The sequence below is a fragment of the Podarcis tiliguerta genome (genome assembly GCF_965153285.1).
Source record: "Podarcis tiliguerta genome assembly, chromosome: 10".
NCBI lineage: Eukaryota > Metazoa > Chordata > Lepidosauria > Squamata > Lacertidae > Podarcis > Podarcis tiliguerta.
The window spans coordinates 45,593,744-45,608,055 of record NC_139543.1 but is presented as its reverse complement, the minus strand read 5'-3'; the positions used below and the strand labels follow the sequence as shown (position 1 = coordinate 45,608,055).

General features: G+C 43.7%; 1 protein-coding gene across 2 annotated transcripts in view; it reads right to left on the bottom strand.

The window, feature by feature from the left end:
- Window positions 1-2,944: 2,944 nt before the first annotated feature.
- Window positions 2,945-14,312, bottom strand: part of TMEM184B (transmembrane protein 184B) — a 33,769-nt gene continuing 22,401 nt past the window's right edge. The window contains exons 6-10 of one of the 2 annotated variants that reach the window (XM_083400809.1): window positions 11,136-11,227; window positions 9,939-10,108; window positions 9,208-9,402; window positions 8,283-8,306; window positions 2,945-7,195 (exon numbers count right to left, since the gene is read on the bottom strand). In XM_083400809.1, the coding sequence (XP_083256935.1) occupies window positions 6,954-7,195; window positions 8,283-8,306; window positions 9,208-9,402; window positions 9,939-10,108; window positions 11,136-11,227 (723 nt within the window). In that variant the 3' untranslated portion in view covers window positions 2,945-6,953. The remainder of the gene's footprint in view (window positions 7,196-8,282; window positions 8,307-9,207; window positions 9,403-9,938; window positions 10,109-11,135; window positions 11,228-14,312) is intronic. The other variant, XM_083400810.1, reaches the window with a different exon arrangement.

Below are 14,312 nucleotides of genomic sequence, written 5' to 3'. Positions count from 1 at the left end.
GGGACTTTTGCCTGTAAAAGGCCAGAGGAAAACTCTCTTAAAATGAGAGTAAAATGCCAAGCAGGGCAGCTGAAGCAAGCATGTGAAAGAATCCCTGGAATGCTACCTGGAGGTCAGAGAGTTTGGCAAGTAGCCTCACCCATTCCACATTCCAGAGCATTGCCATCACTGTAACGCCAGGATTCTCTTCGCACTAGAAAACAAGCAGCCATGTCAGTTACTAGGAGACTAGTGGAAAGGGGAAATTAGGTAGCAGTTGAGGATCACTAGGTCTGAAGGCAGTGCTCCATGAAAACTGATACCATAATACATTTGTTGGCCCCAAGTCACTTTGTTGTTTATCCACTAAGACTAACACAGTCTACCTGACCCCCCCCCCCACTGAAAAAAGGTTTCCAAGTTAACTGAGCTTGTTCCATTTAGTTGCAACATGCCTACACTGGGGGCAGGCTGCTGCCTTGAATTGGGAGCATCTTATATCAGGGATGGGGAAACTTGTGGCTCTCCAGATGTTGTTGGGCTCCAATTCCCATCACTCCTACCAGCATGCCCAATAGCCAGGGATGATGGGAGCTGAAGTACAGCAACACCTGGAGAGCCACAGGTTCACCAGTCCTTGCCTAGAAAAATCTACTGTTTTGTTTTCTCTCTAAAAGCATTAGGTTTTAGCTGCATTGTTGCCACTTCAACACTGGTCTGACAACATGGTTATCTTTTGCTCATGTGGTTAGGGCAAATTGCCTGGGAATATACCAAAGAAACAAAAACACAAACATACAAATCAAATTATGAGATCAAAGCCTAACTCTGCCCAAGTTTCTGCAGAGTAAGCTAGATCTTGATATTTCAAACACGTGAGCCAAACCACACAACAAAGGCAAAAGAAACATATTCAAAAATGCAGTGCCAAAATCTAAGCAATGTCTAAATGTCATGCTGTTTGCTGGCAATTTTGGGAAAATCCAGAATGCACAATCTACACACAAGGTTTAAATGTAATCCTCCTCTGACATCCAGCAGTCGAGCACAAGTTAACTGCTGACACCAGGCTTTCAGGGAAGTGAAAGTGTAGTCTCACCATGAGCTGGCAGTCTCCAGAAATAGCCGTCAACCTTCTAGGACATGGGGAAGTTTATACAAAATCACTCCATTAATGTTATTGCACAGCAGGGAGGGGTACTGACTCTACCACTCTGAGGTTATGAGACATAGGAACCGGGTCTGTGCCAAGGGAGGGCAGTAAAGGAGGCAAGGGTCCAAGTTGAGGGGTGAGCCATGGCAGCTGGCCCTATCTTCCTGGCAGCCAAGCTTGAAACGGAGGAGCCCAAGGCTACAGACACTGCATCCTAAAAGGCTATCTGAGCCAGGAGAAGACCGGTAACAAGGGCAGCTATGTTGTGGCCCTCCAAAATGTTGTTGGACTCCAGTTTTCATCCATCTTAAGCCAACATCACCGATGATCGGGGGGCGGGGCGGGCGACAGGAGTTGAGAGTCCTCTGACATACGGAAGGGCCACCAGTTTACCACTCTGGACTATAGCAGGTCAGTATAAAGACTTTGTATAAGCAAAAGGCTTGCTGAGCATGCGAAAGCAAAGATTGAACAGGAAACAGCTGCAGCTTGGAGTGCTGCCTTTAAGAGTCAGGGGAGGGTAAGGAAGGCTGGCTCTCCTGAGGTTCCCTGCAACTCAAAGGAAGCACTCGTGGCAGACTAGATGAGAAGTCATAATATGCAACTAGCAATCACATGAAGGGCTCTTTGAAGTAAATTTCAGCCACATCCAGACAGAGACCCTGACATGATTAGCAGGGCGCCCCACCTGAAGAACCAACAGCCTCCTTCTTTCCTTCCTCTTGCCCCTAACCAATCAGGAAGGCGTCCAAGAGTCCCATGGGGCAAGGTGTGCTGAAGCTCAACAACTCTCCCTTACACATGCACTTATCCACTCTTTTAATGCAGGCCATGGCTGGTATACACAAGTATTTACAGCAGGCTTCCCCAACATGTGGCCTCCAGATGTTTTGCACTACAACTCCCATTAGCCCCAGTCTACATGGCCAATGATCAGGGATGATGCAAGTTGTAGTCCAACAACATGCAGAGGACACGAGGTTGGAAAAGGCTGATCTACACCCTTTTCTGGGGGGTAAAATCCCACTACTTCCAACAAGAAAACTACTTCAGACATTAGACATATCAAAGTACACAATGGGCAGTAGTTCAAGCCTACAAAATGGATACATGCCAAGTTACAATTCTACTCTCCAAGACAATTGTGCTAAACCAGTAGCTCTATCGCTAATGTTCATTTGAGCCAGTGTTACTTGCCACTGATATTACATAGCCACAGCAACCTCCTAAGCAATTATTTCCACCGCTAGAAATAATGATAAGATCAGCCTCTGTCTCAGGCCCAAGAGAAATGTGGGAGTGTGTGGAATGGAGAAATACAATTTCCTAGAATAGGAAAGGAGATAAAGATTGTTACCTATGCTCCTTGTGACTTGGATGTTGAAAGATGACACCCACAAGAGAATAGACAAAGGGTGAGCAGAGTGCTATGCCAGAGAGAGAGATGTCAATTTGAGTTTGTACTGAAAAGTTTCCATGTCCTGGTTCCATTGTAGTAATTTAGGCTTCAGTGCTCCACACTGTGTGGGCATTTTCATACTTACCTCTAACAAATGAGAACACTGTTGCGGGAATAGCTGTGTGAGATGGAAATTGAATTCATGGCTATGGGCACCTACCCATTCTATGGTCCCCAGTTTTTGCTCTCTATGCTCCATGTAATTCTTATTCCACCCATCAAAATATGTAACTGGAACATGTGCAAAATACAGAATTATACATTAAATGTATTTTATTTTAAAGCAGAGAATTCTAGACTATGAGAAGTGAAGCGGAGAATATCCATAAATCAGTAACCAGAGACACATTAAGTACAATCTAGATTATCTCTATATTTTTATTTGTCGTATTTGCTTTTTTCCGCAGAGCAGTATAACATCACAAAGATCAAAACAGAGACAATATCTTGTCTCTGAGCTCACATCAGTTATTACACAATAGGTACAAAACTAGGTAACTCTGTCTTATCATACAGCGTATATTTCCCCAGTCATTTATATACAAATAACTAAGCTACATGGAAAAATAGTAAAAACAAAATTCCAGAGGGTATGTTACTTGGTAAAAAAACAAGGTTGGGGGAGGAAAGAGAAGGCAAGGAAGGGAGCAGCGCTTAAGAGTATTCTGGTGGGGTTGATGTATATGAATGCATATTAAATGACTAGCCTCTAAGAATCCCTAATCAAGGGCCTACCCAACACAGCAGCTTACAGCAGCAGTAGTTGGTGTCGCAGGGCTGTCCTGACCTGCCAGCTTTGGAATAGCTGCAGTTTATTGGGAGGTAGCAGGAGGGATAAGGCAGCAACAAGATCAGCATGGTGCAAATGCACCGGCAGAAGCACCAGATTGTCTCCACTGGTGTGTTTGCACTGTGCTGACCTCACTCCTGCCTCGTCCTTCCCCCTCCCAGTAAATAGGAGGTCAGGTAAGTAGCACAGCCCCACTCTGCCAACTGCTACTGGTCCCCCCAAAAGATGTTGCTGGACTCTCAATCATCCTTGACCATTGGCCATGCTGGCTGGAGCTGTAGTCCAGCAACATCTGGAGAGGGTTATGTTGGCTACCCCTGCCCTGATGGGAATGCAGGATCACTGCTGCACTGAGGGTCAAGTTCTTTGGGCCTATCCCTTTCCAGTCTTGTGGGAGAGCAAAAACACCTTCCCTCTATTAACAGCTTAGCACTGATGCCTTTCCATGTCTCCACTTTGAAAAAAGCCACATAGCCTGAGACCTTTTGCTATTACCAGACCTTGTACATAGCTACCTGAAACTGCTACTCATAAGAAGCTCCAAGCATAACCAACTTCTATGCACAATATGTATTTATATATAGCTTATGTTAAAAATTATTTTTTAAAAATATAGAATTTTCCCCAACACGGAAATACCGGCAAGTCAGCAGCACAGACTTCAGCCACATCCTTCACCCAACCCATACAAAAAGGGAACTGGCCGTGAAGATTCGTTACAAATATGTGTAAATGTGTGTTGGAAGTGGTTGGAGAGTTGGGAAGTAAACGAGTCCCATAAAAACAGGCAAGAGTAAACTATTATCTCCTTCTCCAAAATTAGAAGTAAAAAACAGCAAAACAAAAAAGGGTTAAAGGTCATTTCAAAGGGCTCTTTGAAATCCATTCTGTTTCATGAGGAGGTATGTCATACTTCTGGATGAAGAAGTCCTACTGCAGGCACAAAGGGACAACTATTTTCTGGTGCAGGGACCTGACGCCAAATCCACAACTGGTACAAGAGCAGCCCATTAGTCTTTTTGCAATAAGAGCTGCATCACTGTGAAAGTGTGGTTGTGCTGCACTGGAAAGGGGAGGAACCAGAGCCCTCTCCTGTTTCAGTTCTGAAAAGGCGGCTCACAGCAGCTCAACAACTGGCTACATCTAGCTCAAAAGAGGGTCAGAACGAGGGCTTACGAGCATGCTTCAGCTACGGTGGCACAACTCACTGCTACGGCTTAGTAATTGGAGTGCCAGTTACAAAGAACAGCTATGTGGGTCTGAGGGTTCCTTTTAAAGCAGCAACAGGATTTTAAAAGCCAACCCACAATAATATATTGCACACGTCTAACTGCAAAGAGAGGGATGGTTTTTTTATTTACAGAAACACGTTGCTTTTAAATATCTTCTCTTCTACTTCCTTCATCAATCCCTCAGGCTATTTCAAGCAGGGGATATGAATGGAGCTGTTGTGCTCCAGCATCCCACCTCCTGTCCGGTTTCTTCTGGAATATGCAGTGTGAGAGTGCAAACCGCAGCAGCACAACCGTCCCTCTTCCTCCAAGAAGAGTAACCACAAGTTTTAGAAAACCTGCCTAGCCCCACACAAACACCCTTGTCTAACCAAGCACAGCTTGGATGAAGGATGCTGCTGCTGTCCTTGAGCTCTGCATTAACTATGATGTGATGCATGGGTGAGAGAGAATATTAAGGCACAGAGAAAAGGAACAAAAGAGTCAAACCCCAGAGATCCTCATTTCAAGACTCTTCACAGGAGGGGTTAAAATCACCGTAAAAGAGCAGGTGTCCATTAACCACAGCAAGCTGTGGGAGAGACACATATAGCAGCGTAGACCAGAACAAGCCTTACTGGTAGTGAATGGGGAAGAGGAATCGAGAGAGGTGTCAGGAAAGGAAGAAGTCTAATGTTATTCCCCTTTTTTTGCGGGCAGTATTAATGCAGGCACAATTAACCACAACGGCAGTAGAGAAGTACAACACACTGCAATTAATTCTATTGCTCTTTCCAGCTTTAAATCATCAAGCAAACCAAGGGGTCTGGTAAATTCAGTGACTGATAGGCTTTTCAGCTTGTAAAAGGGGCCTTGTGATTCTCACTTAGTGAACTTGTGCAAGTACAGGCCAGGCCTAGAGAGGTTAATAGAAAACCAATGCATTTTTTAAATCACGTGGACTGAAGGGAATGTAATGGCAAGGTAACAAATGCGCATCACAGATATGTTTACATCTGCTGGCGAAACTGCAGCCAGTCCGGTACAAAAGCAAGGGAAGAGAAGGTGGAATGCTCACCATCCCAGGCAAGCTCTATCCCACTGGCACTTAAAATTAACTATTAACAAAAGTAAAATATTGATGACAGCAAGAAGAACTGGTAATTTACAACACATGTTCTGGAATTTTAAAACACACCAGGATGTAAATGCCTAAGGAGGAGGATAGATGTGATAAAGACATTTTAGTATTAGGAGTTGCAGAACTACTCCTCCACAAGAGAAGTTACAAAAGAGAATGAAAAGAATGATGTGTTCTGCCTCTTCAAGTGAGTGCAACTAGACATCACCCAACAGGTGGTTCCCAAGCGCCCACTCGAGAATCAGCCAGTGTGGTCCCCCACCCACAATGGAGGAGGATGTGCAGCTTGACTCAACCACCTGACTGGAATGTACATCCTTATCCAATGTCCTGAACAATTGTGTGTGACTCTCTGAACGGTGGGCATTAGCTTCTAGCAAAAATGTTTCCAAAGATGGGGCAAATCCAATTTTCAGAAAATGCATTGTATTCTCTTCAAGTGTTGGGCAAGGAACCCATCAGAAAAGCTACCTTCCGCCTCAACAAGCATATTTCACTTAGGCTTACTGTTCCAATCCAGAAGGTGTTTTTCTTCTTTTCCCTCTATCATACTTCTCCTACTCTAAAGCAGAAAACCAATCCCTTCTGAAGCACCCAATGCTGATCATTAGCAGAGGCAGAACATAAATGTGACTGTATTACTATGGAATATACTGTGCCTAAGGGAATTCTGGTCACAAGCCAAAAGTTGTTCAAAAGTTAATACTGGGACAACAGTTAGAGACAGGGTTCAACCTATATACCAAATTAGGTCTAACAGGTGTCTAGAAGTGCATTTTAGTAGTGCAGTTTGGGGGAGGGGATTGTTTCTGCTACTTTCAGCCAGCCATATTTGAGACAACTTAGGTAAATGGGTAAAGATACAGCCTTATTTTTTCAAGCTTCCCTTGTCTGACCCTTCTTCCATCTGCCTTCCCCATGAACAACAGCAGAAACCCAGCATACAGAAAGTGTGGTCCCAGATCTTTGTTGTATTCTATGCCAGGTGTATTTAGTGTTCCTTATTAAGTGATATCTGCTCCAAGTTAAGCCTTTCAAGAAGAAACTAGGAAAAGACAGTCCAAACCACCTGCATTAGTCACAATGGTCCATGCTCACAATTGGCAACAAGAAGTGCCCATTCCTGACTTGAGCACCATATTAAAAAAGGGATATGACCTGTGTTTCTGGTTCAATAAATAAAGGGAAAGTTCCAGGCTGGGCCATGCTTCATCATCTGCTTAGAACTCATCATCTGAGCTCAGGAGTAGGGTCTTCTCATTGTCACGAGCACCAGAGCTGCTGTGGGAGTGTGAGATCGTGTGACTGCCATTACGCCGAGGTGGTCCATGTTCTAGGGTTGACTGCTGAGTGTACTGCTGGTAGGCAGGGGAGAAATTGTGGATGGCATCCTGCACAATGTCATGGGGGTTCATGGTCTCCTTAAGGCTGCTAGAGATGCTCTTCATAGGGGCACAGCGGCCTAAAGAGAGAGAGAAATTAAGAATGACTGAGGATAGAAGTCTTCCTCTCCCCACCCCCACCCCCAAATATCCCATTAATGTAAGCAAAAGCTCCTTGTGGTGCAACTTTGGGCAGTTAACGGACTGGTTACACCAGCCTGGAGGCATGCTAAAGCAAAATGAGTGACACACAACATGGTGGCAACTTTGGGGAGGCAGCAGGAGCAAGAGATCATCACCTAGGCTGCAATGGGCTGCTTTCAAGGATCAGGAAAGGCTACACAACAGAAAGGTATAACTAGAGGGACAGAAAATCCACTCAGGAGGAAAGGTAACATATACTAAGTGGCTTGAGCAGCTCTTGGCCTGAAACAAGGGTAGGAGAAAGATAGCAAGAGAAAGGGAAATAGGGACTCATGTCCAAAGTAGATGTTCAGCTTCTGCCGGCAATAGGAAGCAAAGATGGAAGTCAGATCAAAGTGGAAGTCACACTTTAGTGTAGGGAATGGAGAAGATGAGCCATTGCATACACCACATACCAGCGCAGAAGCTGCTTCCAGATGTTACTAACTCTGTCCCAGCAAGCAATCTGATTGTAACTGGTACCTACTTACGCCAATATTTTTACTTTTAAATTACTAGAAAACATACAGTTTGGACAATGTATTGTGGATAACTTTTCTTTTAGCAGGGTGGGGGTAGATGGGGGACAAAACACAAGTATACTAATGGCCTAGTCAACAGACTGAAGACAATGAGTCAAATAACCCCCCCACCCCACCCCACACACTTGAGACCCTCATGTGCAGCTGGAGGCTTCTTTAAAGTTTCTATCACAGCAATTTCCCTCTGCTGAAGAGGCAAGTCCCTTCTGCTTTAAAAGCAACTTGGCTCTTTAGTAACCAGAGAAGCTGAGACAAAAACTTCAAAGCCACCTCCCCTTTCATTCATGCTTCTCCTGAAGTACACATACGTGCATTTGTTATACCTAATGGTATGCACACAAGACAGATAATGCAGGGAGGTGAAAAGAGTCACAGTAGCAAATAGCGTCTCAACAAAGAGACAGAGACAGAGAAACAAATGAAGAGAGAGCATGTCACCTACCATATGGCCCATATGATGGAACAGCTGCGCCAGACACCAGAGCCCAAAGCAAGGGAAAGAGGAAAGAGGGGGAAAAACAAGAGAGGAAGATATGGGAAACAACAGTCTGAAAAGGCATGTTATTCTCAGGCTCTCCACCAGGAAATCACCACAATATTCATCTCTATAGCAAACCAAGTACAATTACTATTAAATACAAGATTTTAGAGGAGACTGTAAAACTCTGCTACTTGCTTCCCCCCCTGCCAAATATCTACAAGTGGGTTTCCTAGTCTATTCCATCTCAACTATGCTCTGGACCTAGTCCCCTTCCCCTAGTCCAGACAGACAGAACTGATACAGTGAACATTGTTTACCATAGCTAAGAAATGGCTCGCCATCCCAAATTTTAGCATTAAGAGGAAGGGAAATGTATAGGAACATAAACAGAGACTTTGTGTGCAGAAGGTCCCAGATTCAATCCCTCTAGATAGGGCTGGGAAAGACCACAAACTCAAACGCTGGAGAGCTGCTGCCAGTCACTGTAGACAGCACTGAGCTAGGTAGAAGAATAATCTGACTTGGCATAAGCCAGCCTCCTGTGTTCTAAAACCATTATTTCCAAAAGGAAAACTTTTAATGCAGAAATTACTTCTATTCTTGCGTGCAGGGAAGCTCATAATAAATGCAGGGGAGTTCCTGTATAGCCACAGGATGGACTCTCAAGGGAGTGTCTCCCATAATTCCCATAAATCAACAGATGATCATCTTTCAGCCTGTACAGCTAGGGAAAATGAAAACCAAATCAGGAGACAACCAGTGTGCAAATGTGGCAGATGGGAAAAAGGTGTTCAGTTGCCCAGCTGAGGGATTTAAACTGTGAACAAGCTCAGCTGGGAAATCTCCCTTCACCACAGGCCCAGCAGTAAGTACCCTGCCTCCATACCTTGCGCATCAAGACGCTTGTCTGCATAGACCTTGTGTGTGAACGCATGGCGCAGAGCAATGGCTGCAAAGAACATTTCCACGCAGATGATGAAATCCTGGTAGCCAGCAGCCACGGTCCCCTTACCCACAGATACATTGGCTGAGTTGATCTTAGGGATTGCACCACACCTCTCCAGAATGGCCAACAGCATCCCTGAACAAAACAGAATCAAATTGTAAGACTTAAGGGAACCTCAGAACACTCTACAGAACAATGTACTGCAAAAAGGCCCAGAGATCAGTGTAGATAAGAAGCCCTCTGTTGCCACCTCCTTGTTTTAATCTTTCTTTGCTGCAACATTTTATTATTTTACTCAGATTTTGTTTGTATTTTTCTTTCTTACGGTAATCTGTTTGGAGAATATTTGTTGAAAAACAGGTTACAAATTGCCCATCCAAATTATAATAACAAGTCTACACAGAGGACACTTGCCTAACTAACAGTGTAATAGTTTAAGACAAAAGGAGAATGGCTAAGTATGGGTATTTCAGAATACACAATATAAATAATTTTCATTTCTCGTACAAGGCAGAATCTGCATTTCACCTACAGCGAAAAGGCAACACTGATGAAAAGAATCCTAAACCAAATAGAAGAAAAATGTGTCACGTGTGACTAGGTTTTAATTGTCTCTCAGGCATTCCCAGTTAAATCTACTTGTGGATTAAAGGCATGTGTGCTTGTCTCACCTTGCCAGAATGACAGGAAAATGACAGACTTGACCATGAAGAATTTCAGGACAGGGCTGTAGGGACTGAGTAGTTCACGTGTGGCAAAGTAAAAGAGGAAGAGGGCATAGAGGGCCAGGCTGACAGAAATATTGTAAATTATCGTCACATAGAGATACCCATTGGTGACACTGTAAGGGAAGAAAAGATGAATGCTCAGTTTCTCACATACAGTGTTTCTTAGCTCATGCAGTGCTATAAAGACTTCTCCCTGCTCCCAGCTCCATCACTAAACAATGACCCAATGCCAACAGGGAGATTATACTACCATTACAACCAATTACAGCAACCTTCATTTCATACAACATACAGAGCTTTTCTACATTGAGAAAACATGGTAGTTACAGGGAAAATGTATGCAAGCCGGCACATTTGTGGGAATCAACATGCACATGCTTTACCAAAGCTTTTCCTGTGACTGCAGAAGTCAGGGGGCCATGTTAAAAAGGTAAAGGTAAAGGTACCCCTGCCCGTACGGGCCAGTCTTGACAGACTCTAGGGTTGTGCGCCCATCTCACTCAAGAGGCCGGGGGCCAGCGCTGTCCGGAGACACTTCCAGGTCATGTGGCCAGCGTGACATCGCTGCTCTGGTGAGCCAGAGCCGCACACGGAACGCCGTTTACCTTCCCGCTAGTAAGCGGTCCCTATTTATCTACTTGCCCCCGGGGGTGCTTTCGAACTGCTAGGTTGGCAGGCGCTGGGACCGAGCAACGGGAGCGCACCCTGCCGCGGGGATTCGAACCGCCAACCTTTCGATCGGCAAGCCCTAGGCGCTGAGGCTTTTACCCACAGCGCCACCCGCGTCCCTATGGGGGCCATGTTAATAGGCCCTTATTTGTATTTTGTTTCCAACTTCCCCCTCCAGTGTTTTGTGGCAGCATACCATATATTTTGAATTTATACTCACAGCAATTCTGTGATGGTGGCCCAAAGCAACTAGCTCAAGGTTTACCCTGGGAACTTTATAGACTCTGATTTCGAGGTTCTGAAGCCAAATCAATCCACCTTTTTGCAGCCATGACATTACTGCATTCTCCCAGTTCTTATGATAGGTAAGTCCTTCCTTTTCAGTTAGATTCCTAGTCCCTCATAGGACTGTCAGATAAGTGTTTCGTGACAAAGAAAACTCTATAATTTAGAAATAAACTATTTACTTACTCGAAGTCCCCATCCTGGTACTTGCCAAATGCCTGGAGGATGACTGTAATAATTGCCATGAGGGGTTTTACCACACAGAACTGCAAAGTGGCCTGGAAAAGAGTAAAAGTAGGAGGAAGGCAAGATGGGTATTGAGAAGAACAAATAACCACAACCTTCAGGCTTTGATCTCTAACCAGTCAGTCCCATTCATCTAACTGACCAAAAAAAGCAGCACTTTCAACTTGGAATTATGACTGTCATTCTGCTTCTTGAACAGAGATGATAATCTGTTCATTGATTAGCCATGTTCAGAGTAAAAACATGTTTAAACATGGTTTCTTCTGTGTCTAAAAGCTGTCCAAGAGGCCACCCAACCAAAGGCTGGGTGAATGGACATCTGTATGCAGACTGGACACAACTTTTATTTCTCCTTTTTGTGTAATACTAAGGAAGCTGTTGGGGTTCTGAACTGAGGCCTGAAAGTGGTAATAAACTGTAGGACACCTAAGCATATCGAAGCACAATCCAGACAAGACATACATGCTCCTGGTTGGGAGTGAGAGGGACTCAGGGTGAAGCCATGGATAATGGTAAACAAGAGTGGGGGTCACCTCAGTGGCTGCAGCAATATTGTGGCACACAGCCCAAGAAATGTGGTGACCCTATCTCTGGTGGGTCAGTAAAGGCATTTTTTAATTCCAAGAGACTTTCCCCTAAGTATCTGCTGGTGTGTGTGTGTGTGTGTGTGTGTGTGTGTGTATTTTGCAGTCTGTGCCTTTGTTACATTTTTATTGTAGCATTTTAATGTATTTTTACTGGGCTGTGCCCAATTAAGTCCTACTCAAGAGTACATCCATTGAAATCAGTGTACTTAAGTTAGTAAAGTCCACTGATTTCAATGGGTCTACTCTGAGTATGTTAGATACAACCTACTGTATTTTAAGCATATATTCATTGTTTTGCATGATTGTGATTTTATACTTTTGTAAGCCACCCGGAACAGTATTATAGGTACTAAAAATATGGAATAGAAATCTCTAAATAAATAAATGTATAATTGAAGCTCCCTCTTTGGCAAAGGAAATGGCACATTTGCTTTCATAGACAGATTGTGAGCTAGGCATCATGTTCAGAGGAGGAAAAGCTAGTGGAAGATTCTGGGATTTCAGCAGGAATCTCCTGCTTTGTAGAAAGCACTCAAGCAGGAAGAACCAGCCTTGCAGTCATATGAAAGAGAAAGCCAAAAGAGGGGGAAAGATTGCTTGTGATAAGATGCTCTTGGGTGGTGACCATAAAACTTCAATGAGATTAAAAAATCCCAGCACAATCCAGTTGATGAGTCACTGCCATGATGTGAACTGGAAAAGGTCAAGCTAATCGTTAAACTTGCTTCTAAGCTTCCTCTTCTCCATTCTGGGGGTTGTTTAATCATTTTCCTGCAGCCCAATCCCACAAACTTTTATTTTTAGACACTTCCTGGTGAAGAAAGTGTTAAGACATTACAGGGACAGCATGTGGGTGATGTGACCCAGACAGTTACTCTGTCACTGGGCAGAAGTCTAGGGGAGGACAAACAAATCATCAAAATGTGGTATGGCACTAGACCTCTTCTGAATCATATCTCAGACACATTTAAGCTCCTGTCCAGTGGCCTGAGAATGTCACATTTGCCCCAGGCAAACAGAATGCTAGGAGTAGGAGATGTAGCTCCTTCTTCACTGGGGTGGAAGATTGGGGAGAAGGGGAGAAAGTGTTCTCTGATCCAGTCAGCCCTGTTGTTTCAACTGCAATTTTCAGAGAAACATTATGTTGTGCAGATGATGATGATTGAATTTATATACTGCCCTATACCCCGAAGTCTCAGGGCAGCTCACAGAAAATATTAGCAATCCCAATACACTTCTTTATTATTACCTCCACAGCATTCAGAAGACAGAGCCTCCTGGGTTGTAAATATGGACAAAAAAAAAATCCAAAACACTTGCTCTTGGATCTCTCAAGGACATACTGCTGTACATACACAAGCACTCTAACGGCGACAGTGAAATTGCTCATGCTAAATGAAGTTCCAAAGTTAACATATTTTCACCATACACTCCCAATCCCAGGCCTGTAGCCAGAAATATGATGGCGGTAGCAGAGACACCATTTACAAATCCTTCAAAATCTAAAATGCAGGCAGTCAACAACCATGTATCTAGACCGTGCTCTGCTTAATATATTTTGTACTGCTTCCATTTAAAACATTATTTGATCTATAATATAATTTTAATAAAAATAGGAATTCACACTAAAAATAAAATGAAATTGAAAATAGCAAGTATCCAAGAGGTTGTCAGGTAGCACAATGCATTAGCATTCACTGGCCAGGCTTCTGGGAGGAGAAGCTTTACTTCTTATTAAGCAAGAGAGAATACACTGCCTGCACATTTCCCCCTTGCATCTCCATGGGTAAACAAGACTAGATTATTTATGTATGTATGTATGTGGGCAGGGGTACCTTTACCTTTACCTGTATGTATGTATGTACGTATGTATGTATGTATGTATGTATTTAGCTAGCTAAAAATTCAAGGAAGAGGCCCTGGACTATTCTTGTGGGAATGAACTATTCTTTGGTAATGGACATTCATTCTGATGCCAAATTTCCATGCGGAATAGATGGACCCGAGAAACAGTAGTGTCTTGAGAGAAGATCTGTCTTCTGTGAGTCCTACTGCACCACTACTATTAAGGAAAGGGGAGGGGAAAGAGAAACTTTATCAATAGGATTGTGTAGTCAAAATGTATCAAGAACCATTTTCACTTCCTCCCGACAGTTTACACAGAGCATATCAGGTAATTTATTCTCTACAATTAAACTGGGAGAGGTTCCCTTGGTGAAGAGTTGTGGCTCATCCTTGACTGCTTCCTCTGCAAGACCCAAGTAGGAGGACTCATATGAGGAGCATGTGACATTTAATCACATACAAGAACCTGTTGCAACTAATGATCATCATGAGGTACAAACAAATTATCAGGACAACTGAGTCAGATATTTACACGTCTTGATGCAAACAAAAAAAAAAGTTGCTCGTTGCCTAACACCATACACAGACTAAAAATAACCCAAGTAGTATCAGAGTCACACCCCCACTTCCAAAAGCATTAGATCACACAATGTTCCCTCACACAAGCCAAATTTGAACCCTTGGC